The 27,834-nt window shown below is 47.6% G+C and overlaps 1 protein-coding gene across 1 annotated transcript in view; it reads left to right on the top strand.

Moving 5' to 3' along the window:
- Positions 1-27,834, top strand: part of ZNF704 (zinc finger protein 704) — a 901,792-nt gene that overhangs the window by 733,571 nt on the left and 140,387 nt on the right. Inside the window, exon 6 of the mRNA XM_069621254.1 lies at positions 6,148-6,412. Within this exon, the coding sequence (XP_069477355.1) occupies positions 6,148-6,412 (265 nt within the window). The remainder of the gene's footprint in view (positions 1-6,147; positions 6,413-27,834) is intronic.

The raw sequence follows: 27,834 nt of genomic DNA, 5'->3' as shown, positions 1-27,834 counted from the left end.
AAGCACTCTCAGGGGCTAGCTCCTTCTTATGTCTCAGCCCACTCTGGGTACACAATCCCCCTACCCGAGGAAATCAGTGCCCACCAACCTCACCTTCTACAGCACCTGTCAATCTGTCAAGCTGCTCCTGTCAACATCTGCTCTCTGAACTGGCTGACAATAAAAATCTACTATTGGGTTTGATTAAGGGGGTGATGGGGGCCAGGGGCTAGGGGGTTACGGGGAGGGGTGGAGAGGGTTCATCAGGGCTCTGGGGGGCTGGGTCCATCCACTGACACAGGGTCATACCCCTCCATCCTTGTCCCCCCCTTGCCTCTGGAGCCCGGATCGCCCCAACTACGAAGAGTCAAAAAGTAGTGGACCAACCCCTAATACCAATACCAATCTCACGGAGTGAGCCCATCGAGAGTACAACCTTGGGAGATGAGCCCCCACCACTCCGGAACCTTGCCCTTAGGGTCCCAGGAAACAATCGTCCAGTGCGGAGGGCGGGTAATGCTTCAATCCCTTTTCATTGGAGGTCTCTGTATAGGCACCTTGCACATGAAGGACTTAGAAGCTCTACAGTGTTCCTTCATGGGGTCCCAAAACTACCCATTGATAGTAGAGAACCAAGGGACGTCCTTTCGAACACATGCCTTCATTGGTTGCTGTCTTTAGGGGGCTGTGCATTTGTGCCTAAGGGCTCTATGTTGGAGTGCACAAGACTGTCCAAGGAATTGCCTGCCAAAGCTGACTCTGTCAAACTGGTCTTTAGGGATGATCATATGGCAAGGGCTGTTCTGGAAAAATGTAATTGCCATGGGCGGACCCTAAGTAGTAGGATTATAGCCAGCTCCTCCCCCAACTTTGCCCTTGCGCCCCTTCCTGGTGATTTCAACAGTAACAGACCTCTTTCTGGGGCGAACCTTACTCCCTTGGGCCTGAGGTGCTTCGGGAGTTAAAAGAGCCACGGGGACGGTTGTTTTGAATTCTGGATAAAGATCTGCCCGGTGGCACTCAAGGAGGGTGCTGCTCTTTTCATTGTTTTTTTTTTCTCTCTTTTTCTGTACTAGAAATGTATTGCTAGGATGTACTTTGATGGCCTTATAGGCCGAATAAAGTTGTTGATGATGATGATACAAGATATAGGGCAGGCATTAGGATTAGGTTTTGTTAGTGTAGGGCATTTTGATTTGACGGACTCAACTAGGACTGTTTTATTTATTATTTGATGGTAGATACTACTCCCATCCTAGCCATAGGGAAAAGTAGGAGTTTTTTCCAAACCCGGAAACTTTGATAAAGGTTTTACAAACTGTACCTTTTGTGTCTTTGTCATACTTGTGATACCATGCCTCCCTTACAATACCCAGTGACAGGCTTCACCACTACTGAGGAGAAAGAGAGCTTTGTGAACCAGACTCCCTTCTATCTTCGTGTCCCTTCCGGGTCACCCGTACCTCCTGTTACCTTGTGTGGGATCTGTGAGTAACCCATGGTATCAAAAGCAAGACCATAACACAAAAGAGCAAGTTCAAGGGTGTTTATTAAACAGTTTCAAAATGGTGGGAGATTTCCTACCTTGCCCTAATGCTAGAATGGGAGTAATCTCGACCATTGAAATTTAAGAAATTCAGTCCCAGTCAGTCTAGTCCAAAACAATAATAATCACACTAATAAACCTATAACCTGCCCTAAACTCATACAAAAAGGTGTGAGGGTAATGTGCTTAAGTAATAAGAAAAGTGTTCAACAAAAGAATCAGGATGGTAAAGTATTCACAGACGGGTTAACTCCCTTCCCCTACGATTTCTCCTTGAGATAATATACATTATAGTTAGGTGGCACAGTTTCTTTAAGGCACACTCTGGCTTACTGGAGTAGTTCAACAATTCATCTGATTTCCAGCTGTATCAAAATTAGGCTTCTCTCAATGTTCATTCAACAGGTTTCTCTCAGTGTTCAAAAAAAGGCTGTGGCCGGTAGAAAATAAATACTGCAAATTGCAAACAAGCTTCTTTCGCTTAAAAAAATAAAGGTACAAAGCTCTGTTTCTCTTAGCTCACTCAGGTTCCCCTTGCCCAAGCTTTCTTGATGTCGAAGACTTTTGAAACAGCATAGATTTAACTTCCCCACTATGCCTGACCACTCTGACAATTACTTTCTCTTCTTGTGTAGCAAAGCTTTCTGGTACTTGTAGTTTTACAATTTTGAGCTCCCCTCGATCGGGCGCAAGCTCTTTTGTCCATTTTCATACTCTTACTTGAAAGCTCCCCTCGATCGGGCGCAAGTTCTTTTTTTCTTCCTTCACACTTTATTCTTGAAAGCGCCCCTCGATCGGGCACCCCTCGATCGGGCACAAACTTTTTACATGGATACTGTATCACTGGTTCAGTTCTACTTTTACATTCAGAGACATTCGAATGTGCCGTCGTCACTACAGCATGACCACTCCGATACAGTATATTATCCTGTCGCTTTAAAGTACTCTTCACTCTTTCAAACGATGTTGCCGGTTTGACATGCAATTGTACTCAATACTGTTTCTTTCACAGCAAATCAACCAGGCTTTTGTCCTACTGTCTCGCATCACTCACCCGTTGTTGCTGTTCTTCAGTTTTCTTTATTCATGGAATTTTTAGGCTTTGTTGTTTATCGAACCTCCCCAAATTACATATGTCGGTGAGAGGGAAGCAGGCTTCTCATCAAGGACTTCCAGAAGGACGCTCTCTGGCTAACTTCATCAGCTGCCACTTGGAAGTGTGGTGTCTCGCTTGGCCTCCTTGCAGCCTTCCCACAGCTTGCTTTCCAGTTAGCCTGGTCCTGTCTTGCCTCCAGCTTCGCTCTCAGAGTGCTTGAGATTTAGGTAGGCATCCTCTGCACACCTGTGAGGTGTTAATTGGTTGCAGGTGTTTTGTCAGGTTTGGGCCTGCCTGACTTTGCCTGACTTTATTAGTGGCACAACTTATTGTTAGGATGGGATAGTCTGTCTTCTGTCTCTCAAAGGGTTTTCCCTCAGTAATCCTCATACTCTCAGTCCCTCTCTTCCTTGTCTCAGTCCTAGGGTATTTCAATAGGGGAATGGGATTATGGGAATTGTGGTGTTTTACAAAAAAGGGATAAAGCTGTTGTAGATTTTTGTCAGGAAATGGGGTTTGAATGTAGGGTTGTTGAAAAGTGGGTTTCGAGGAAAGAGGGGTAAAACTCAAGTTGGAATTGAGGGGTGGTCTTTGTTTTCTCTGATATATTCGCCGTCTTTTCGGTATGGAAAAGGTTTGGGTACAATGCGACTTTGGTGACAATATCCCATGCAGACAGAGGGGATGCCGGGTAGGGGTGTGTCAAAAGAAAGGGGATACAGCACTGCACCCAAGGACATTCCTTCTGCAGTCCCGAGGACCCCCTCCCCAGATCATCCTCCCTCGATTGTCCACCCACAGGGTTGGGATCCAAGGGTGATGGCCCTTCCCTAGACACCTGAACAAAGGATCCCCAGGGCCTATCCGTGAGAATACCCTCAGGTTTCTCACTGATCGTAGTCCATCACTGCAACCTCCTGGGACAGCGGGTCTTCTCTCCAGCGCTGCTGGTTCACTGCTGTTGCTCCGTTGGCTGAGCAGTACTTCTCCCATCTGTTCCACGGCTCTGCTCTCCTGCTCTGTCTTCTGCCCGGGTTTGCTCCTGAAGAACCTGTGGAGGGCTCCCACGGCACTTCACCTGCGGTCTTTCGCAGTGCCTGGATCTCTCGTGCTGGTGCCTTCACACCTGCTGCCAGACTCAGCGGGGTCTGACACAGCCGCGCTTGACATGGCTGAGCTTGACACATTTGATAGTCCTTTGTTACTTTTTGAATATTGTATCCAGTGACTCCCATGCATATTGGAAAAGTCCTTTGTCTCTATTGATGGCTTAATCCTCATGCCACCTGGTACTAGTAAAGAACAGTCAATGACCTTTGTGTCTCCTGTGCTCTTCCTCATCCCAGTACGTTTGGCTTTAGCTTTATCTCCTATGTAACAGCAATACATAGGTTTGCTTTCAGTAAATTGGTACTGAAAAGTGCGAAGGACGAAGGAATTTTGGACAGTGGCAACATTCAATGGGCTGTACCCCAGATGATCGTCCTTGTCCCCAAAACATGAGGTCCTCCCTCATTAAACCACCCCAATGGGGACTACTGGGTAGTGGCCACACCTCCATAGCCTCATAAAAAAGGGCTCCCCCTTCAGGAGAAGTGACAACACCTTGTGAATGATCACATAACCCACCCCCGGGTTGGGATTTAAATATTGTCTTAAGCAAGCTCATGGGCACACCTTTTGAGCCAATGCATAAAGCAAGCCTCAAACATCTCACTTACAAGGTCTCTTTCCTTATAACCATTACATCTGTTAGGAGAGTAAGTAAGCTTCAGGCGTTATCTGTGACAGCACCTTTTGTCACAATACATAAAGAAAGTGGTCTTAAGAACGCATCCTTGCTACTCGCCAAAATACATTTCTAAGTTCCATTTCAACCAATCCATTGAATGGCCAGCTTTCTTTCAGAATCCTGCTGAGAGAGCATTCCATACTCTCAAATGTTCGAGGGGCAGTCATGTACTAACTTAATAAAAACAAAAACACTCTGAAAAACAGACCAATTCCTTGTGTCTTAGTCTCTAGACACCGGACGAGAAGAAGGGTCCCATCTCAAAGGCTACCATTGCTAAATGGATTGTAAAGTGTAGACTGTATCAAAGAGCACACTACCATTTACACCTAAAGCACACTCTACACTGAGTACAGGTACAACTCTAGCATTCATTGCAAAAATACCAGTAGAGGATATCTGCAAGGCAGCTACATGGAGTTCATTACATACGCAGCATTATTGAGTTGACCCACAGACCAGAAATGACTCAGGTGGGTTAGGCAGTGCTAAAGCATTTATTTGTCTCTGTTCCTTCATCTAGTACTGCTTGCTAGTCTATGCAAAGCATGTGATTCTAAGCAGGTCCACAAACCTCAGAAGACAAACATTACATAACTGTAATTGTCTTTCTGATGCTTGTATATGCTTAAATTAACATACACTCACCCATATTCCCGTCGTTGGGAGTAGAAGGTACCATAGACAACAGGTTTTATGTGAGTGTTTTTCCACACATTTCTTCACATTCATATTTCACTATAAACCTTGTTTAGTGAACAGAGGATAGCACAGGGGCAACGTTCTGGTCTTGGAAGCAAGACCACACAGAGCAACATAGGTTTGAATCCCAGATCCGCACTTAAAAACCTAACTCAAGTATTAAGCGCGTTATAAAAAAAACAATAAAATAAAAATAAATAAAATGAACTCTCAAGGCAGAAAAATAACAATCTGAGGACCTTAACCTGTGAAGGATCATGGGTCCAGTACACTTCACACTAGGGATAGTATTACAGAAATGCCCTGTCGATGTCCCTTTTCGAAATCATGTAATACTCTGCACCAACCACCAGATGTTGGCCTATGCAAAGCTTGTGAATCTAAGCAGATACAAGCATTAGAAAGACGATTACAGGTATGTAATTTTTGTCATATTTCATCATCATGCCCTAACATACTGTACTTACCACTATTAAAATGAACCACTGGATACAGGCAAATGCATGTTTGTTGGGGTACTGCCTTCATGAATGTTTTCTTACAAGCGCTATAATGGCATTTTCTTTGTCCCTGGTGTATAGCTACAAAATGTGTTTTTCTGCATGTGTACTGCATGTTTATTGCTATGTAAAGTTACCTATTACGTTTGTCCTGTTTATTTGCTCTGATTTGTCTTTCCGTGAACGTTACACCCTTTCAATGACCTGACATAATAGCTAATTACATATAACAACTCAAACTTACTTTTCACGTATGCATAAAATCGCAACTAAAAAGTATAAGATAATATCAATAACTTAATAGCAAATTAAAGGGATCTTTGCTAGTTTATGTCAAGACAGAATCAGAAGGACCACTGCCAATATGAAACAAAAGTATTAATTCTTGGAAATATTTGGTGCCTTGTAGAGGGATTTCCATTTCAATTTTTTATATGCTGTAATGGATCACTTATTACTGTCAAAATGTAAATCACACTATAGCCCTGCATTTTTTAGGTCATTTCTATTGTGATTTTCTTTTTGATTTTAGCCGCTTTGGAGAATCAGAATTTAGTGACGGAGAGGAAGATTTTTACTACACAGAGATTAGACTCAACACAGACTCTGTATCAGAGGGACTGAGCAGCGCTTCCCCAGTCTCACCATGTGTAGCATCTCCGCCACCGCTTTTCCCCTCTCACGATGTTGGGCATGCTGAAACTGCATGTGCGAAAGCTGAAACAAAGTGTACAACACCTCTGAGCCACTCCGCTCCGCCCACACTCTACCTCGTACACACTGATCATGCATACCAGGTGAGTGAACATAAATTAAGACCGTGAAATAACACATGGCTATATTGGTAAGATTGTTGTATGTTATTGTTATGGGAAAAACAACCACAATTAAGACTAGGTGATTACTGGCAGTAGACAATACATATACATTGTCAAAGAAATCACATACTGAACGTCTAAACAAATAATGTCACAAAACAACTGAAGTACACAACATAAATGTGTCTCAATTATATACTCTATGGAGTGTATCATAGAAAATATGAGTAAACAGTAAATATAACCGCTAAATTGCAGGCCAGATAATGCAATAAGGTATTGGTGGTCACTGAAGAAGCAAAAACAGGCCAAATTTAACAGACAAAATATCATTGTAGTCTTTTAGAGCATATAGAATAAAAAAGATCCATCTGAATTTAGAAACCGATGCCAATGTGGTTTTCTGCGGGTCGGGAGCACGGAACAGTAGTCTGCCTTACACTAAAATAAGGGAGTATGCAACAGGGTGGTGTGATGTTTAAGATACCAATAAAGACAACAGTGATCACACAATGAACTCCCTAGCTCTCCGTTGATTTGGAAAGGGAAACGAACAGCAAACCACAGGATTAGCAATATTATTATGCAACACTGTTTTTACACAAAAGGTTGAACCTTAAAGTCAAGGTTGAACCTTAAAGTCGTGCTACAAAAACTTTTAATATTGAACTATTAGTCAACTAACCCGTTATTTATTTATTTCTATTTGTTTGCAATTTGTGCATGGATACACCCACTTACAGCAGCCTCAGATTTTGGATCTATCATTAAATGGCATACACAATTCTGTTAGTAATACAAACTGTTTTTTGCAATGGAATGGCTTTCAATTTTAAACTGGTTGCTATTATTAATCAGGGTCTCTGATATTTGTTTCACTGCTCTCTCCTTTGACACTTTCTCTTTCTAGCTGATGAAGTCCTCTATCCTTGATGTGTCTGCCCTATCTTTGGGTGTTTTCCCTTTCTCCTTGATCTGGACCTCTGTTCTCTCTTCTTCTGCCTTCTCCCTTGATCAGTGCCTCAGACTTCATCTTATCTATACTGTTCTTGCTCAACACCTCTTCTTTCTGTGGCTGTCTCTGAGTCAGAGTTTGGGCCCTTTTGGGAGGGGCTTTATCTGGGGCTATGGCTTCCACCCTTCTAGTGTCTGCCTTTTCATTAGTTCCAGCTTTAGCCACATCTTTTTTCATCTCCTCTTTGGCCAGGTCTCTGCCATTCCTCTCTCTTCTTTTCATTGGACTGGGGCTATTGTCTTCTCTCTTAATCTCTCCCTTGGCCACCATCTCCACTTTTGCTTGTGTGGTCGTTCCCCACACCACTGTCTCTGTCTGTTCGTAGGCCACTACTTCAGTCTCTTCTTTCTGGGCATAATGTGCTTCACTCACCTTCTTCTTTTCTGGGCAGAAGCCTACCAGCTGCCTCCCTTCTCTTCCTTTGAACATCTCTCCTTTCTGGGGATAAGGTGACCGTCCCCCACTCACCTTTTTCTCTCCTTGGGGTGAGGTCCCTTCTTGGCCCCTTCCCCTCATCAGAGGGTTTCTCCCCCTCTACTCAACTTTACTTTCATCGCTTCTTCTTATCTGCATAAACCCATTATCCTCTAATACTATCCTCTCCATTTTCTAGTTCTTAACTGTTTCCCGCAGCCAGGATCCCCTTCTCTGCTGCCCTCTACTCCAGTCAGCCTCTTTTCTCCTTCCCTTCTCTTGTATTACCTCTCCTTTCTACCACTCTGCCTCGCCTCTGATCTGGTGGTCTTCTCTGTGCCCTTTTCTCAATTTTCATCTAAGATGCTAACTTTTCACTCCTTCACCCCCTTAGGAATCGTATCCACCCTTCCTTCTTCAAGAGGTCTCAAGGTCTTCATCGCTGCCATTTGGCAGCTGGGTACTCCAGAGCTCCCTCTAACAGCTATCCTGGAATTGGCCGTTATAAAGGGCTGGCGCTGATTAGGTCCTCTCTCAGTGGCTGGAACAGTCCTGTGAAATGTCTCTGCGTGCTCAGTGACAGTGATGCTTTGTATTTCCAGGTTCAAGAGGGAAGGCTTTAAATAGGCCAGCCACCATTTTGAAACTCCTTTCTATGTTTGTGCGGGTTAGGCTGCTACTGCTGCTCTCTCCTTGTCCCTTGCTGGAGGACTTTGCCTCTATGTTTGTTTTTGTTATCTCCTGTACCCTGTATGCCAGTGTGTGTGCTGTACACTCATTTTAGGGGGTAAAGTGGCTGTCCTCCTTAAATGGGTGTTTTTCCCCATTGGTTTTAGATGGGGCTGAGCTGTTTTCTGGGTGCAGCTATGAGGGAAACAATTGCTGTGCTTTCATCAGGTTTCCCTTCCGTTTTCGGGGAGAGTTAGAGTCCCTTCTGTATGTTTGGTTACTGTAGTGTGAATGGCTGCACATCTCCCCCCCCCCTCTAAGTGTTAAATGGGAGGGTGTGGAAGGCTCTTCTTTTGGAGGTGCTCAGGACCCCTCAGTTTCCTGTCCGTGAATCTGTAACTGCATTTTCTGAACCTGTTTTGGATTTTCCTTTTGCAAGAGAAAGGGGATTATGGGAGATTTACTTCTTTCCTGGTGGGTTTGTTCAATGTTTTCAGGTAACTTGGGTTTGGAATATGTTCTCCAGCATCATTCCTGACTTCGGAGACCAAATTAGTTCTCCTTCGCACGAATTACCAAGTTACTCTTCTGGATCCATTTGGAAAGACATAGGGCTTCATTACGAATCCGGCAGTAACCCTGCCGGTGCTACCAGCGGGTTGCCGCCAGACACATAAAATGTTACTGCGACTTCCCGATAACAACTCCGTCAGCCCGGGAAGTCAGGTGCCGGTAAAATGTAAGTCCCCATTCCCATAGAGTCCCATAGGACTCTATGGGAGTGGAGACACGGAAGCACTGGCACCGTTGCTATCGGTGCTGGTGCTTCTGTGACTGGTCTGCTTACCGTGGCCGCTGCACCCGGCAGGGTCAGACCTGGCGAGCACAGCGGCCACGGCAGGCAAACTCTGAGTTTGCCGATCCAGAAACGAGGCTGCCAGTGATATTACCAGCACCCTTGTTTCCAGACAGGAAAACTTAGAATGAGGCCCATATTCCCTGAAGGTTCAGTTTTTCAAAATGGCCTGGGGATATAACTTCAAGAATCTCAGCTGACTTCTGAGGCGAAGGAATGTCTTTCCCATGAACATGTAACGATGACCACGGACAAACTTTGCCACAGGTCCGACTGACAAAGAAACACAAAACTCAAAAAGCACTAATAATATACTTCATTGAATTCATGGTTTAGAGAAATAAACAGGTCACCTCATTAACAAAAGTGCCTCAAACATTTCTTTGGCGCTGTGCGGCAGCACAATTGATGCCCTGGCTGGCCCATTGAATACTGCAGGGTTCTAAATTGAGATTCGATGAGCAGGAGCTGAAGCCAGCTCTTGGGTGTCGGGCATCAGCCCGTAGACAGGTGCTACTGAAGGGGAACCAGGAGCTACCTGAGATGCTCCTTTAACTTGTCCGTTTTATATCAACCATTGTGTTTAAATGTGTTTTAGATGTGTTCTAATTCTTCTTTATTCTCTGCCGTTTCGGAACAGAAAATAAAATGGCCACCGGGGAAGGGAAAACGAAGACCATTTTCCCTTTCCTTGGCGGCCATTGAAAAAAGTAAACAAAAAAATGGCTGCCAAGGAAACGGGGGAAGGGATCACGCGTAGTCCCTTCTCTCTTTCCAGGGCGCCCATTAAAAAAAGCAAACCAATCAAATGTCTGCCATGGAAAGGAGAGAAGGGACTACGTGTGGTGCGTTCTTCCTTTCCATGAGGCCGGTCGCAGATCAGGAGAGGACGCACTGGGGACAGAAGTGTTCCCACCATGTCCGCTTCCAGAAATGGACTGAAAAGAAGGTAAGGGGGGGGTGGGCAGCAGGCAGTTAATTCTGCAAATGGGAGAGGAGGGGGGGACCACACTTACCTCGTTCCTCTGCAGGGGAAGATGGCGGCCTCCAGCCGGGAGTTGGCATCGGAGCGGGGGATTGCTGCTGGTAATTCCCCTGTTTCGAGCCTCCTGATTGGCTAAGTGGCTGCCATCCCTGCCGGGTACTAGTAGCCAAAAATAGCTTGTGGTAGCTGTTGGTTTCAAGCTAACCAGGCTCTAGAAGCAGGAGCTCAATAGCTCCAAGCTCCCCTCAAATTCGAACCCTGATACAGTAATGTCAAGCTTGCTCCCAACAGTAATTTATTAAAAAATCTGTGAGCTTGTTTCTCTTTGATAGACAAAAATCGAAAAGCATTCCTAGCCCAGTTGTATGGCTCGAAATGCAAGCGGGATAGGATTGGTTCAGCTGTCCCATTTAAAAAAGAAAGCATACACATAAGGTTGCAAAATAATCCTTCGGTCCTTTGCCCCTCCTGAACCAGGGCCAAAGAAATGCCAGATGATGATTTCATTTTTTGATACATTGAAAAGCACATCATGTTTGTAAATTGTGATGCCCTTTACCAATACTGCCTGGTTTGCAGAACTGCATATAAGGCTATAGAGAAAGGGCATATGTAGGGTGTGAATGGGGCACAACATTTCTCAGGTTCGTGCTAGGGCATCACCTTACGTATATACGTAAAATGGTTAGTAACATGGGTCTTCTTCATCATCAAGAAAACTACAAGCTTCTATTTCAACTGGTTTATGGATAGATTTCCCTTTATGTTGTAGATATGGTGAAAAAATGTGTGGGGATAACGAGATTCCAACCCCAATTTGTCCGGGTCTGTTTGAAATATGCCACAGATGATGTGACTGTCAAAGAAAATCTGAAACTAGATTAAGATAATTCCTTGGTCAATTCCAAGGGTATTTTTTTTTTAAATAAGCCATGTGACTATTATTTATAATGATAATGATTTGTTAGTTATATAGCGTTTACGCCTAAGCTCTATACAGATAACATATTTATATAAAATGATCACCCAACTGAAGTTAGTACTCCTTTATCAACTTCAGAAGGATTAAAGGCTGAGTTGGCTTTGCCGGGATTCGAACCTGCAACCTGCAGATTAAACATAGATCGCAGCAGCAAGCGCTCAACCCGCTGACCTGTTAAAAAACGTATTGACTCTTCAAGGTCGATCATTAAAGAGGACGTCGTCAATAAGGTGTCAATAAGCTGCTTCCTTTTGCCTAGAAGTGGGGTACCGTTTATAACCTGACTTTTGCGCAACTTAATTGACCTCCTCTCACCACAACATCACTTCAGCATTACTCGACCACCCTCACCCTTGCCCCAGGTGCTTGGCCTGGGTGAAGGGAGCCTCAGTATCACGCTTAACCATGGTCTCTCACTCCACCTCCATTCCAAACTGCAGATCGATTCCTTCCTAGACAAGGAAGAGTAGAGTATTATGTGAGTATTATGTGGCTGATGATTCTCTGGTGTGTTGGTCATGGTCCTGTACCAGTGATCTAGCACACTGATGTAAAGTCAGCAATGTAAAGACCTATCACCATTTGCACCTAAACCTGATGTGTCTTGGAGAAGCTGCATAGGTTTCTGAAGTATTAACAACATCTCTAAATTCAATGCATACCTAATGCCCCAGATTGTCAAACTTGTCGAATGACTGGGGTAGTCCAGGTTTCTCACCACTTTATCCTTACAAAAGAATACTCAGAGGTACCATTGCATCCACAGGATAAAGGAAATGCATGTTTTTCTATCCCCCAAGGTCTTTTTTAATATCTTAGTGCTGTTCTTTGCACTCCGTTGCGTGCCCGCAATCTTCAAGGGACTAATGCCTCAGCTCTTTTTTTTAAAACATGTTTATTTTAAACCAAGGCAGGACGAATAACATACAGCATAGCAAAATATCTCTCACCTTTTTCCGACATTCCCCTTTGACTCGTATCCTCTCCCCCTCCCCCCGGCCCGAGGCCTCCTCCCCTCAGGTCCCTCGCTCCGCAGGCCCGCCCGCCGTGCCTCCCGCTCAGGAGTTCTCTTGGTCCTTCAAGACCCACCGAGTGTTGATGGGTTTATAGGTCAGGGCGGGGAATCGCTCATCATACTCCAGTACTGGAGCCCAGATGTTCTGGAAGCGGTGAAGGACTCCTGCCCTTGCCACTGTTACCTTTTCCACGATCAGTCTATCCCACAGCTTTCCCCACCACTGAGCCATACAGGGGCCGTCCAGGGATTTCCAGAAGTGGGTGAGCACAGTTTTACCTTCTAGGAGGCATTGAGTTAGCAGTTTCGCTCTGTTCCCAGAGCGCGGGTAGACCCCAGGGTTTGGGACCCCCAGAAAGATGGGTTCGGGCTCCAGCGGGAGTGCGGTCCCGGTGATCTGTTCAATAGTCGACAAGCACCGTTTCCAAAATTGCTGGATCTTTGGGCATGTCCACCACATATGGAAGAAGGAGCCCGGTTGGGCACACCCTCTCCAACAGGTATAGTCCACCCGGGGGTTCATATGGTGAGGCCTAAGGGGTGGGGTAGTACCAATGCAGCATGATCTTGTAAGCACATTCCTTGTTGGTAACACAGGTAGACGAGGAGTTGCCGCGAGCCCAAATATCCACCCAGGTCTGGTCGTCAATCGGGTGTCCCAAGTCGGCCTCCCATTGGGCCATGCATTGAGTTTTGAAGTTAGGAAGCCTCCCAGGAAACGTCTATATGGGGTTGAAATCCTGCCTCGGAATGGAAGATCTTTAAGTGTTAGTTCAAGGGGAGTAAGGGGCCGCGTGGCCGCCTGGAGGGTTTGGGGATGCGAGCACCAATGACGAATAATAATAATAATAATTTTGGCATTTATTTATATAGCGCTACGAACCCTCAGGTATCTGAGCGAAGCTGGATATATGTAAATCTGTCTCTTTCCTGGACTTGGAACACCTCCTTGCATTGTTCGAATGTACGGGGTAGGTTCCTTGCATATAGCTGTTCCAAGGTCTCGAGGCCTCCATCTATCCAGTTCTGGAAGCTACGGGGGTTCGCCCCGGGCGAGAAGGTTGGGTTGTGGAAGATTGGTGATAGGGGGCTCAATCCTCTCGGGATTCCCTTTTTGTTTCAGAGCCCAGTCCCAGGAGCTCAGAGTGTGTTTGGTTGAAAGCAGGAGTCTCTTCCAGCGCTCTCTGAGGGGGGGCGGAATATGTGGGAGAAACCGCAGGGGGAGCGGGAGTTGTGCTTGCTCCAGTTCCACCCATCTGGGGCGGTCCGTGATTGTCTACCCTGTAGATCGGGGACCCCCAACCCACCCAGCCTAGAGCTGCTTACCAATGTTTTATGGGGGATTCTGGCCTTTTTGACCCTCCAAATAAACTTCAACATTCTCCTCTGCAAGTCTTGAAGGGCTGGTGCTGGGATGGCTACTGCGAGGGAGGTAAAGGCATAGAGGAATCTCGGAAGCAAGTTCATTTTGCAGGCTGTTATACGTCCCATCAATGACATTTCCTGTGTTGACCAGCGCTTCAGATCCCCTTCCAGTTCCCGAAACAGTTTAGGGAAGTTGGTCTGGTATGTTTCTTTTGGGTTTGCCGTATTGTGAACTCCCAGGTAAGGGATGGTCTGTCTCTCCCATGTGATTGGGCACATCCTGGTTAGTGCCCCCCGTTCCTCCCGAGGGAGGCCGATGCCCAAGGCTACCGATTTGGAGAAGTTGACAGCGAAGAATGCCTCACCTCTTACAAGAGCCTACATATTTTGCAGGCACATATTTGGATCACATTGTTAAACATAGCCCCACCAGAGTAACATATGCAGCATCTAAGACTCACTTTTATCATTTTTTGGAAAGCAGGCCTCACATGAACCCAGCCAAGTGTACCTTGTCGCAGATGGCCGCAAGAACACACCAATTCCCAGATAAGGTTCAAGGATTTTTATTGTCAATTTAGCAATGCGCTTAGTGGCTGTCCTTCTCTCTCGGTAACCCCTGCTATCTAAAAGCTATCTGTCTATAGGTGATGGCCTGAAGGCAAATGCCTTCTCTATCTAGACTTCCTCTGGGGACAATCGAGGTGACACCCATCAGGGACCCCGGTTGGATAGTGCCTTCCAATAACTCTGGGCACTTGCCTGCTCTACCACACCCTTCTCCACCTTTCCCTACATCTTACTATCTCACTCCCTTTGTCTTTCTACACTCTGTTCCTCCCTTCCTACTCCACCATGCATCTTCCCTCGGCCTCTCCCTACCACTTCTCTCCTGTCCTTCCTATGGTCCTCCAACGATTACTCGCCGCCACACTCTGATTTTACTCCCTCCTATTTACACCTTCCTCTCTACAGCCTCTTCTAATACCTCACTACTACTCTCTATGCATCTCTCAACTACTACTCCCACCTTTACACTGTCACCCCTCCCATCTTTACGCCACTTACACACTTCTACTACTCCCACCTCTACCTCTTTCCCAATCCTCACACCACTATTAATCCACCTCACCTTCTTCACAATCACCCTTTTTTCACTCCCTCAGCCACACTTCACTCACTCACTACTCTCCTGCTATCACTTCCACTCGCACACCTTGCACACACATTCACAACACTGTACTACTTTCTCTCAGCAGCCAATACCTCACCTCCTCTGTAAGCTACCTCCACATCCCTTTCCACCATCCTTTCTCCTTCTGGTCTCTTGGTCTGCCAATCTTCCTCCTCCTTCTCTGACCTCACCTGAACATCTCACACCTTCTTGTTTTTTGTTTTCCATTATATCTTCCCCTCCTATCTCAAATGGCTCTCCCCTTCTGTTCCCTAGGCCAATCTTACACTTCCTTCCCTGCTCAGGAGGTGTTGCAGAAATCAGAACACATATAAGGAGTTCTAAGCCCCACTCCTTTGGATATACATGATTTGACCGTGGCAGAATTCTTCACAGCAGAATTGACGGTGGTCAATTTCACTGCAAATACAATTTTGCTGCAGTCAAACCCGGCAAAACTTTGACCCCCACACCCTAGTGCACCCCCTATCTCCCAAATACACCCCCACTTAATTTTTACTTCTCCGCTTCCTTCTGACCCTGTGGCCTCAGTTCCGTCTCTCTTACGCGGGTCGGATCTGACTCTGCAGCGTCTGTGTAAAGACTGGTAGGGGGTGTCTGTACTTCCGCTCTCTATATGGTAGAGGAGAGGCACAGAGGACCCCAGCCAAGATTCTCTATTATTGGTAACGTAGTCGAGCAATCAAGGCCTAGCTTCTCAGGAGGTGATGCGGGCTGGTTCTTAAGTACAGTGTAGTCCCCGAACCCCCACAAAGGAATGTCCACACACTGTATTACTGAAAACACAGTCTTTATATAATTAATATTCGAAGGTATGTACACGATCACAATAACGCACTTTGTACTCAAAAATCAACAATGATAAATATATACAATTCTAAAGTGGTACCACCAATGTTATCAAATCTCATTAAAGTGCATCAACTATACAGTTAAAATGTCACACAGATCAATAACGAGGAAACTAGCAATAGAGATTGGAAGGAGCGCAAGATGGTTGAAACAACAGGCAGATTTCTGACCCCTACCCTTAGGCACAGTTCTGTGTGGAGATCCCCCCACCTGGGCAACCTGTAAATAAAGATATATAGCACAAGCCCAGTCCCTATATGGTTCAATAGTCTTATTTCCTCCTATTAAGGTTTTACCCCCCCAATGTACCTGGTGGAGTAGAGTTCTTCGAAGATGCGGCGACCGATCCTTCTTGAGTGACTCCCTTTAAAGCAGGAGCCACGGATCATCGAGAGGCGTCGAGGAACTCGGCGTTCGGTGTCGGGGAATCGACGGCCCTTCTTGAGTGCCCTCCCTTCAAGGCAGGAGTCACAGGTCGTCGAACGTCCGACGGAGAACAGGTTGAACTACGGCAGTGAAGTGGCAGCTTCGTTCCTAGCGGTGCTCGTCGACGACGGAGCATTGGCGTCCTGCAAGGAAGAGGCATGCGGGGCACCTCGGTGATGATAGTTCTGGACCGCAAAGAGAGGATGAAGAACTGTGGCCCAGCAAGGGTGTCGAGTCGTCGGCGTCTCTGTGGTCTTTAGGTGGTGGGAAACCCACCGGCGGATGCTCCTCGGCGCGTCGACGGTCGGGCCTTCTCCAGCGGGATAAAGCGGGCGACGATGCAGACGAGAGCGTCCGATGATCAATTGAAGTTCTTAGGCAAATGGGAGCACGGCGGCTCCGGTCGGCGACGGCGGTCGTCAACAGTGGCGGACAACAGTCCGGGTGCTTCTCTTTGAGACTCCGCAGCAGTCCCCGTCTCGGGTCGGCAGCCTGTCGAAGGTCTGTCTACCAGGGAGCTTTGGCAAAGATCAGCTGGTGCACGATGGTCCCTCGTAGCTCGGGAAGAGGGCGCCTTATCAGGTCCTCTCTGGGTCAGTCCTTGGAGACACAGCAGCTTTCCGATTGTGAAGGAGAGCAACAGCAATTCTTCTCGTCCAGCAGGGCTTCAAGGTCAAGCTTCAGTTACTCCAGTTACTCGTCGTAGTGGACTTCAGCTTCTGAACAATTTCCAGTGGTTAGAGGTCCCCAGATATACTATTCGGTCTCTCATCCACACTGCTAGGTCACACTCATCAGCCAATCATCCAGAAGGGCATTCATGCAGTCAGTCAGCCAATCAGGCACGCAGTGCATTCAGGCCATCCTTCTCCCGCTCAGACACTCACAACAAGGAATGTGGATTGGGACAAGTACCCAACCATTCAACACTACACACTGCATTCAGGCCAGTTTCGGGCAGGGCTGTCTCAGTCTTTGTCTCTCATGCCAGAAACCAGACAACCAGAACAAGAAGTGCATATTGGTCACACACTCCATTCACCCAGGTCCCACCCACAGGAGTTACCCACAACATACATCACCGGGAAGGCTCCAGCTAGTCTGGCCGGGACTTCACAACAACACCATATATGGCACTTCTATCCAACAGCCAGTCAGGGGGAAGGGACAGAGTCAGGGCTTCCCAGGACTTTGGGAAAACAAGGTAATAGGTAATAGAAAGCAAGAGGCCACAGGGGCCGTTTTGTTTTCCATCAGGAATCAACTGATCCCAATGGCAGGGCCGGGGTATCCCAAAATGGAGGATACTCCGCACACCTGTCAAATTCAGCATGGAGCTGCCACCAACCCATACCCTGCTCTGGGGGCCACCCACAGGTGCCCATAAACATACACTAGGGGCACAGGGTTGTACCCCGCACCCATGGGTGCCATAAGGGTATCCCACGGGTCCATTCACCAAACCAAAAGAGAGAGAGCTGCACCGCCAGGAGTCCCACATGAACTCCTGCGCGGAAAACACGACAGAACACACGATAAAAAGCAGTAAAGGACAAGGATACAGAGGCCCTGTCCCTCTGATGCATTTCCAGCATCACAGTCGCGCCTCCCCCCCCAAGACTGAGGTGGAGGGTGCCTAATCTCCCACGGGATAGACACCCTCATCCAGACGGTCAACATACCTTCTAGAAAGGCCATCTGCATTATCGTGACTCTTCCCTGGTCTGTGCTCTATGGTGAAGTCTAGCCATTGCAGGCTAATGGACCACCTGAGCAGTTTCGGGTTCTCACCCTTCATCTGCATAAGCCACGTCAGGGGCTTATGATCTGTTTGGACCTTGAAGGTTGACCCCGTAAGGCGGTGCCTAAAACGGCTAAGGCTCCAAACTATACTAAAACATTCCTTTTCAACAGTAGCCCACCTAAATTCTCTACCCTTGAGTTGTCTACTGATGAATATGATAGGATGTTCTCTCCCTTTGTCATCTAACTGGGACAAGACAGCTCCAATTCCGGTGTCGCAGGCATCCGTCTGGACAATAAAGGGTCGGCTGTATTCAGGCGCACACAACACAGGTGCCCTACACAGACTTTCTTTCAAGCCATCAAAGGCCCTCTGACAGTCTTCAGTCCAATTAACCTTCCTAGGTTGTTTGGGTGAAGTCAGAGCTGTCAGTGGTGCAGCTATGGTTCCATAGTCCGCCATGAAATTGCGATAATACCCAGTGAGGCCCAAAAAGGCTCTCACTTGGGTTTGAGTAGTGGGAGTCTCCAAGTCCTGTACATCCTGTACCTTACTGGGGAGAGGTTGGATTTGACTCCTTCCTACCTCATGACCAAGATACGTGACTTTGCCCATAGCTATCTGGCACTTGGTGGCCTTGATAGTGAGGTTAGCCCTTTTCAAGGCCTGCAACACCCTACCCAGATGTGTCAAGTGCTCTTCCCAATTGGAACTGTAGATGGCAATGTCGTCTAAATAAGCCACACAAAAGGCTTCCAGCCCACTGAGAGCATGATTGACCAATCTCTGGAAGGTGGCAGGGGTATTCTTCAACCCAAAAGGCATGACCCTAAACTGGTAGAGTCCCTCTGGTGTTGAGAACGCCGTCTTTTCCTTGGAATGGTCCGTCAGAGCTATTTGCCAATAGCCTGAGGAGAGGTCAAAGGTGGTCACAAATTTGGCAGCACCTATGGTGTCCACGAGCTCATCAGCCCTGGGCAATGGGTGCGCGTCAGTTTTGGTGACGGCATTGACTCCTCGGTAGTCCACACAGAACCTCTAATCCTTGGTACCTGCCTGGGAACTTGCCTTGGGGACAAGGACCACGGGACTGGACCAAGGACTGGATAAGGGTTCAATAACACCCAGATCCAACATCTTGGCGACCTCAGCATGGATGTGGTTCTTAACCGTATCTGACATTCGGTAGCTCCTGCTCTTGACAGGCACGCTGTCACCAGTGTCAATCTCGTGCTTACACCACGGTGTAAGGCCTGGCATCAGCGAAAACAGAGAGGCATACCGCTGGAGCAAAGTCCTGCAGGACCTCTGCTGCTCTGTTGTCAAATCTGGAGAGAGATGCACTCCCTCCACTGAGCCATCCTGAGGGTTGCTATGCAGCAAATCAGGAAGGGGCTCACTCTCATCCTCTTCTTGCTCTGAAGCTAGCAAGAGACATGAGACTTCTGCTCGCCTGTGGAAAGGCTTGAGCCAATTAACATGGAATACCTGAGGGGCTACCCCTGGGATTCCCATGTCAACCAGATAATTGACCTCGCCCATCTTGGAGATTATCCTGAAGGGTCCAGTCCATTTATCTGCCAATGCTCGAGGCTTGGTAGGCTCCATCACAAGGACCTCCTGTCCCGGAGTCCAATCCACTTGCAATGCTTTAAGGCCATGCCAGTATTTGTTCAATTCCTGGCTGGCCTTGAGATTCGCTGATGCCTGACCCATCATCTGGGTCATCCTCCGTCTGAGGCCTAACACATAGTCCCCCACTCGCTTGGCGGGACCTGGAGGGGTGGCTTCCAAACCTTCTCTGATCAAGGCAAGGGGCCCCCTCACGGGATGTCCAAAGAGTAACTCAAAGGGGCTGAAACCAACACCCTATTGAGGTACCTCTCTGTAAGCAAACAGCAGGCATGGCAGGAGGAGATCCCATTTCCTCCTTAGGGGCTCTTCCAAAGCACCTATCATGCCCTTGAGAGTTTTATTAAATCTCTCAACCAGACCATTGGTCTCGGAGTGGTAAGAGGTGGAGAACTTGTAGGTTACTCTGCACTCTTTCCACATGGTCTTCATGTAACTAGACATGAAGTTGGATCTTCTGTCAGAGACAACCTCCTTGGGGAATCCAACACGGGTGAAAATTCCCAGGAGAGCCCTGGCAACCACCTTGGCAGTTACAGTCCAAAGGGGTATAGCCTCAGGGTACCTGGTGGCATGATCTACCAAACCAGGATGAACCGATGTCCACCTGACGTGGGAGGGTCAAGGGGACCGACAATGTCGATGCCCACCCTCTCAAATGGTGTGCCAACCACTGGCAATGGCTGCAGTGGGGCAATGACACTGCCTCCAGTCTTGCCAGAAAACTGACAAGTTGGGCAGGTCCTGCAGTGGGACTCCACTTCTACTCCCATCCGAGGCCAGTAGAAATGGGCAGTGAGCCTCTGCTTAGTCTTCGTGGTACCAAGATGACCAGCCAAGGGTACCTCATGCACCAACTGCAGTAGGAAGGGCCTGTAAACCTGGGGTACCACCAACCTCTTGAGGGCACCAGGTTCAGGCTTAGTGGGCTCACTAACAAGTTGCTCACCCTCCCAATAAATCTTCTCCTTGTGCCTGGGACAGGGCCTGTTTCCTCAGACCCTCGAGAGAGTGACACTCTCTCTGTCCTTTACAGAAGTCTGCCCGGGAGGGTCCCCCTTCAGCTAACAAGCATTGAAGATCAGGATGATCCTCCGGGTTCAAAACCTCTCCCACAGGAGAGTCTTCTGGCTCTTCTCCCACAGGAGTTGAGACGGGGTTTACCACTGGACCCAGCCCGTCCGGAGCATGGATCCCAATGGGTGCTGTAGGAACAGCAGGAAGAGAAGGAGCTCCCTCCACAGAGGTGGCCTTCTTGCTCTTCCTTCGTCTTACCTTAGGCCGCGCCTTCGGCTCGGGTACCTGACTCACAGCCAGACCCGGGGTCACCTGTGACCTAGTGACCGCAGCCGCAGTCATGGGAAGACCATCCGCGATCAATCCCAACTCTACTAGATCGTTACCTAACAGAATGGTAGCAGGGACATTGTCCTGAACCAGGACAGGAAGCTTTGCTGTCTTGTCTCCAATTACGAGTGTGACTCGGGCTACAGGCGATAATTTGGGAGGCCCACCAGCTAACCTGGTGGTTCTCAGAGGAGCACCTACATAGTCCTCTGGCTTGAGCAGGGTCCTGTCCACCACTGTCATGCTTGCCCCTGTGTCTCTCAAACAAGCAGAAGGCTGGCCATTCAGGAGGACACTTCTCAAAAATCTATGGGTGTTCTGTGGGATAGTCGCCAGTACTTCCGCGTACTTGTCCCAGGCCCCAAGGGACACTAAGGAAATCTCTACAGGAGCACCAAATGTGATCCCTGTAGAGGAGGGGAGGACAGTGGCCTCCACCTCAGACATGGGGTAAGGGTAGGTCAGGCTGACAGCCTGTACTCCAAGTGCCTTACCTTTACACTTGGAGTCACCCCTCTTGTGATCCAGAGCCCCACAGTCCCAACAAGTGCCGGGAGTGCGGGGTACGGTACTGGAACCACTGGGAGCCTGCTTTGCAGCACGTGGACCACCACTCTTAGTCCCACCCACAGATGACTTATCCCCACTAGATTTTTGGGTTTTAGGAGAGGAGGGTTTAGGTTTATTCGACTGTGACTGCTTTTGGAACTCCTCAGCTTTCTGAGAGGCCCCCTTTTCTTTGTCCTTGTCCTTCCCACTGGAGTCCTTAGGGGACACCCGGTGGGAGACCCACTTGTCAGCCAGCCTAGCCAGCTTAAAGGGATCCAAAATGTTCTGGTCAGCAACATACTGACGCAGCTCCGGTGAACAGGCTTCAGATAAATGCTAAAAAAACAACAGGTGGGACAATTCAACAAAAGTTTTCACCTTGTAACCATCAATCCACCCCATCATATTCATGTGCGCAGCACTCACCCAGTCAACCCAAGACACATTCTCTTTTTTCTTAAAATCCCTGAACCGTTTAAGGTATTGGGTAGGTGTCTTGCCAAACTTGGCAATCAAAGCAGATTTCATACACTCATACTGACCCCTTTCTTCCACACTCAGCTTCAGAATACAGTCATACCCAGTCTAAGGCACTCTGCTTAGCAAACACTTAGCCCAATCTCTTTTGCCAACATCATGAATTGCACAAGCCATTTCAAACGCTTCAATCCATTGTAGGATATCAGAACCCTCCACAAACACACTGTCATGATGCCTACCTCCAAGGAGCCAGACAGGGCCCGGCACCCTCAGAGGCAGGCAACATGTATACTAGGGAAGTCCCAGCCACCCCAGATAGGGGCTCTTCGGACTCAGTCCTGGTGCCGTTGGCGTCAGGCTCATAAGGGATAACAGTCCTGGCACCATCGGCGCCAGGCTCATACAAGATATGGAAGGAAATGTGTTTGGTGCAAACTTACCTGGCAGACCATGCTGCAATTTCCTTACCTGGCAGATCATTCTACAACTTCCAGATGAAAAAGGAACTACTTAACCACACGGGTGTGGCTGGTGGCAGGATACATACCTTCAGTGGAAGGATACATACCTGGGACTACTTGAAAGGCTATTTAAGCCACGCCCAGACAGCAAACCACGCTTCGCGTTGTTCTGCTCATAGCAGCTGGACGCTCACCGTGCCTGCTCCTGCTCCAGTCCTCGACCACGCCTGCCAGCATCCTGGAAACACCTAAGGATAGAAAAGGGAAGAAGAAACAGGTGAAAACAAACCTTACCTGTTAAAGCTGCATTCCGGATTCAGCGCGCCAACGTTCCTGCAAAAAGACATCATTTTAAATACTCACATACATCTCGGCGCACTTCTCTTACCTGCACGTGGCGCCTTCGGCTCTGCGACGCCCATCCGGATCTCCTGCAGCATTCCAGCACCTACGGGGAGACGAAGAGAAGAAAGCAAGGTGAGAAGGGGAAAATAACCAAGAAGCACTTACCCGCCAAGCTAATTCTTCTTACCTTCGGGTCGATGCCATTCCTTGGGCATTTCAGCACCCCGGCCCCTATGGGGAAAAAGCAAACATCACATTAGTGAATGCAAGAACCGTAGCAAACGAACTATTTTAAACTTACCTGCTTACAGGTCAGACTCAGCTTCTGCTTCGTACCGGCTCCATTTCTTCGGCAGTCTCGAACTCCGGCCCCTAAGGAAAAAGAGACAGGAAAAGACAGTAGTGGACCTACACCAAAACTCACCTGAAATCAGGTTTTCGATGGAAACCGCCCTCAGCCCGGAGTCTTCCATTACCTGCAAAAGAGAAGAGGAACAGTTTAGACTCAAGCTTGCCATAAACATTTACGGTACTTACCGGGAACAGACAAGCGAACTCGAACTTACTATCCAGTGACGTAACTGGATCCCAACGCGCCCCTGCATCAGAAGCAGGATGGAGAGCTCGCCTTTTCAATCCCTAAGAAGGGTATTCATCCGAGCCAGACAAGCCGGATTTGGGAACCCAGCCCACTCCATCTTCAGGGTGCTGAACATCTCCTTCGAAGAGGCCACTGCCGTCCAGACCACGCCCGCGCCTCCGTGGGAACCAGTTGAGCGTTACAGAACGCGAAGCCTACCCACAATTACCCACCCAGGCGCCATGGAGACTTCCGAAACAGACCAACTGGCCCAACTATTGGGGGAATTACGGGCGGAAGTTCACGCCGCCCGCCAAGAAACCAATGTTCTTCGAAGAGAACTGATCTTGTCCAAAGAACGAACCGATGACCTGGCTAAACAGCTTTTACAGAATCAGACTGGACAAGCGCCATTACCTGCTTCCGGGAGAGAGTCCACTCCTATGGCTTCCACTAACCCGGTGCAAATTAACCTGCCGGGAAACATACCTTTGGCCCCACCTGAACGTTTTGCGGGGGACCCCAAGAAATACGCTGTTTTCATGAACCAATGTCGTTTACACTTTTTATGTAGACCTGGGGCCTTCCCTAATGACCAAACTAGGGTGGCTTTTGTTTTATCGTATCTCAGCGGCTGTGCAGCCGATTGGTCTATTCCGTTGGTAAATCAAGACGATCCTATCCTTCGTGACTTTCAACGCTTCCAGGCTAGTATGGAGAGATTATTTGCCCGGCACGCCCAGGGTGAGGCTTTGGATAACGAACTTATGTCTTTGCGTCAAGGGAACCTAGACCTCCTATCTTATATCGCCACATTTAACAGAATGATCGTGGAAACTGGGTGGCCTGAGAATAAAAGAATCACCTTGTTTCATCGAGGACTTCGTGGAGAGCTAAAAGACGTTCTGGCTCAAATTGTGAATCCACCCCAACTCTGTGAGGAATACATTGATTTAGTGATCCAACTTGATCATAGACTCCAGAATAGAAAGACTGATCGGACTAGATTTGAAACTCGGGCTTTGGTAAAAACCCACGCAAACCCCAAGAGTACCGACACTTCGGAGCCAATGCAAATTGGGGGAGTAAAAGGACCCCTAACGCAGAAAGAACGAGAAAGAAGACGGCAAAACCAGTTATGTTCTATTGCGGAGAGTCTGGACACTTTCTACGAAATTGCCCGGTAAAACCACCCAAGAAGGTGGTTGGAGCCACAGACCAAAACCTTCCAAAATCTGATTCGGGAAACGATCAAGCCCGACAAGCGTAGAGGTCCGCTTGCCGAGCGTGAAGACAAACTCTTTGACCTCGCATTTCATCATGCCAATGACCCTCGTGGATCTAAAGCAGCCTCAACGATTACATGGCATAAAGGCCTATCTCGACAGTGGGGCTATTGGGAACTATGTTGATCTTGAATTGGCTTCCAGGATTGGTCTCCCTCTCCGACCAAAAATCACCAAAGATGTCATTACCACGGATGATGGGACCGAAATTGCCTCTGGGCCGATAACACATTCTACCACAGAAATGCCACTGGTTGGCCAAGATGGTCATAGGGAAACCATAGTGTTCGATGTAATCAAGGCTCCACAATTTCAGGTAATCTTGGGGATCCCTTGGTTAGAAGGACATAATCCTCGAATTGACTTGCGAGCAAAGAGTATCACCTTTCCTAACTGCAGACAAACTTGTTATTCCGGAAATCCACAAGTGGGTCTAGCCTCAGTAACCTCTGTGTCAGCACAACTACCACTTGAGTATCAGGACTTTCAGGACGTTTTTCAAAAAGAACAGGCCAACACCTTACCACCTCACCGGCCATACGATTGTCAAATTGATCTGGTACCCAATGCTCAACCGCCTTGTAGTAGGATTTATGCCCTTACCGAACCAGAGAATCTTCATTTACGCCAGTATTTGGATCAGTATCTTGCCAATGGGTTTATTCGCCCGTCAAAGTCACCGGCTTCTTCAGCTTTGTTCTTCGTGCCGAAAAAGGAAGGCGACCTTAGAACATGTACTGACTAACGCGCCTTAAATCAGATAACGGTTAAGAATCGTTACCCCCTGCCTCTGATCCCTGAACTCCTCGACCAGGTGAAAGATGCCTGCATCTTTATCAAGCTGGATTTAAGAGGGGCTTACCATCTGGTACGCGTCAGAGAAGGCGATGAATGGAAAACGGCCTTCCGCACCAAATACGGACTCTTTGAATACCAAGTGATGCCCTTCGTGTTGTGCAACGCACCTGCTGCCTTCCAGTATTTTATGAATGACATCTTTCGAGAACTCATAGATGTTTGTGTCATCATATATATTGACGACATCCTAGTGTACTCTTCCTCGGAATCTGATCACCGAAAACATGTTAAGGCCGTCCTGGAGAAACTACGCCAGCACAAACTATTTGCAAAGCTCGAAAAGTGCATTTTTCACGTCACGGAGGTTGAGTTTCTTGGTTTCGTCCTAACGCCAAAGGGAGTTCGAATGGACTCACGAAAAGTGGACGCAATCCTCAAATGGCCATCCCCTAGTTCTGTGAAAGGGGTTCAGAGCATGCTTGGTTTTGCCAATTTCTATCGAAGGTTTATCCCGGAGTTTTCTCGAGTGGTTCAACCCATCACAACCCTCTTACGGAAAAACAAACGCTTCGAATGGACTACGGAAGCAGAACAAGCATTTCAGGAACTAAAAACTAAATTCACCTCTGCACCTGTGTTAAAACATCCCCGTCCAGATCTCCCTTACGTTGTGGAAACTGACGCATCTAGTTTAGCCATGGGAGCGGTTCTATCACAGAGGGACCCAGTCTCGAACCAACTGCATCCTGTGGCCTTTTGGTCCAGAAAATTCTCAGCTCCAGAAGTTAACTACGCAATCACAGATAAAGAACTATTAGCTATCAAGTCAGCTTTCAAGGCTTGGCGTCATTACCTTCTCGGCGCAAGACATACTGTTACCGTAATTACAGACCACAGGAATTTACAATACTTAAAAACGGCCAAAGCTCAATCCTCACGCCAACTCCGTTGGGCCCTGTTCTTTGCAGAATTTGACTTTGTGATCACCTATTGCCCCGGCTGCAAGAATGGCAAGGCGGACGCACTTGAATAGGAATGGGCGATTCTACCCCAACTCTAGATCCAGTTCCGATTATTCCCGAACAGAGAATTTTGGGGGTGATCTCCTCACAAACTCTAGAGGATATTCAAACTAGAGTTAAATTGCTTTTCGACGCTGCAGCCTTGCAAGAATGGAGCCTGAAAGATCCCAGATTTTCAATTAATAACGATTTACCTTATTTCCAGGGGCGACTGTTCTTGCCTCAAAAGGATTTGCAAGATCTCGTTATTGCCCATCATCATGAGACACTAATGGAAGGACACCCGGGCATCGCTAAGACTGAAGAAAAAATTAAAAGGCATTTCTGGTGGCCCTCCTGGCGAAAGGATATAAAATCTTTCGTGATGACATGCGCAGTGTGCGCCCAAAATAAAAGTCAAAAGCAAAAACCAGCCGGTCCGTTACGACCTCTGGACATCCCACCGGCACCTTGGCACACTTTATCGCTGGATTTTATAACTGACCTACCTCCGTGTCATGGATTTAATACTATACTGGTAATTGTAGACCTCTTCTCCAAGATGGCCCATTTTATTCCCTTGAAAGGGCTGCCTTCAGCCTCCACCCTAGCCAAGGAATTTCTTGAGAACGTTGTTCGTCTACATGGTTTTCCATCCATATTAATCTCCGATCGGGGAAGCCAGTTTATTTCTCGGTTCTGGAAGAGATGTTGCCAAATGGCACAAGTTGATGTGCGTTTATCTACCAGCCACCATCCTCAGACCGACGGCCAAACCGAGAGAACAAATCAGACATTGGAACAGTACTTACGGTGCATATTGCATCAATCAGAATATAATTGGAAAGACATTTTATGGATTGCTGAATACGCGTACAACAATTCTGTGCATTCAGGAATTGGCCAGACTCCTTTTTATACCTTATTTGGCCACCATCCCAGAACTTCGGATCTTGAACCACCTCAAGGCCTTGAAATGCCCGCCGTGGATAACTTACATGCCACCATAACCCGAGCCTTCAAGGAAGTCAAGACTCATTTACAGCAGGCCAAGGACAAATATAAGGAAAATGCTGACTTACATCGGAGCGAAGTACCTCCTTACCAAGTTGGAGATCAAGTGTGGCTGGCGACTAGACATCTACCACTTAAAGGCCCGCGAACTTTTAACCCAAGATATATAGGGCCTTATCCAATCAAGGCTGTAATCAACCCGGTAGCCTTCAAACTCGATCTGCCCCCCAACATGCTAATCCATCCGGTTTTCCACGTATCACTGTTGAAACCTGTACAACCCGGAACCAGGCTACTCAAGCCACCAGAACCAATCCCAGTAGATGGGGAACTGGAATTCGAAGTTAAAGACATATTAGATTCTAAGATGTCCAAGTCAAAGGTTTTTTA

This window comes from Ambystoma mexicanum, chromosome 5q, assembly GCF_040938575.1.
Source record: "Ambystoma mexicanum isolate Mex_15411 chromosome 5q, UKY_AmexF1_1, whole genome shotgun sequence".
In the NCBI taxonomy this organism is placed as follows: Eukaryota; Metazoa; Chordata; class Amphibia; order Caudata; family Ambystomatidae; genus Ambystoma; species Ambystoma mexicanum.
The sequence above is the reverse complement of the archived record's forward strand: the minus strand, read 5'-3'. Positions and strand labels throughout refer to the sequence as shown.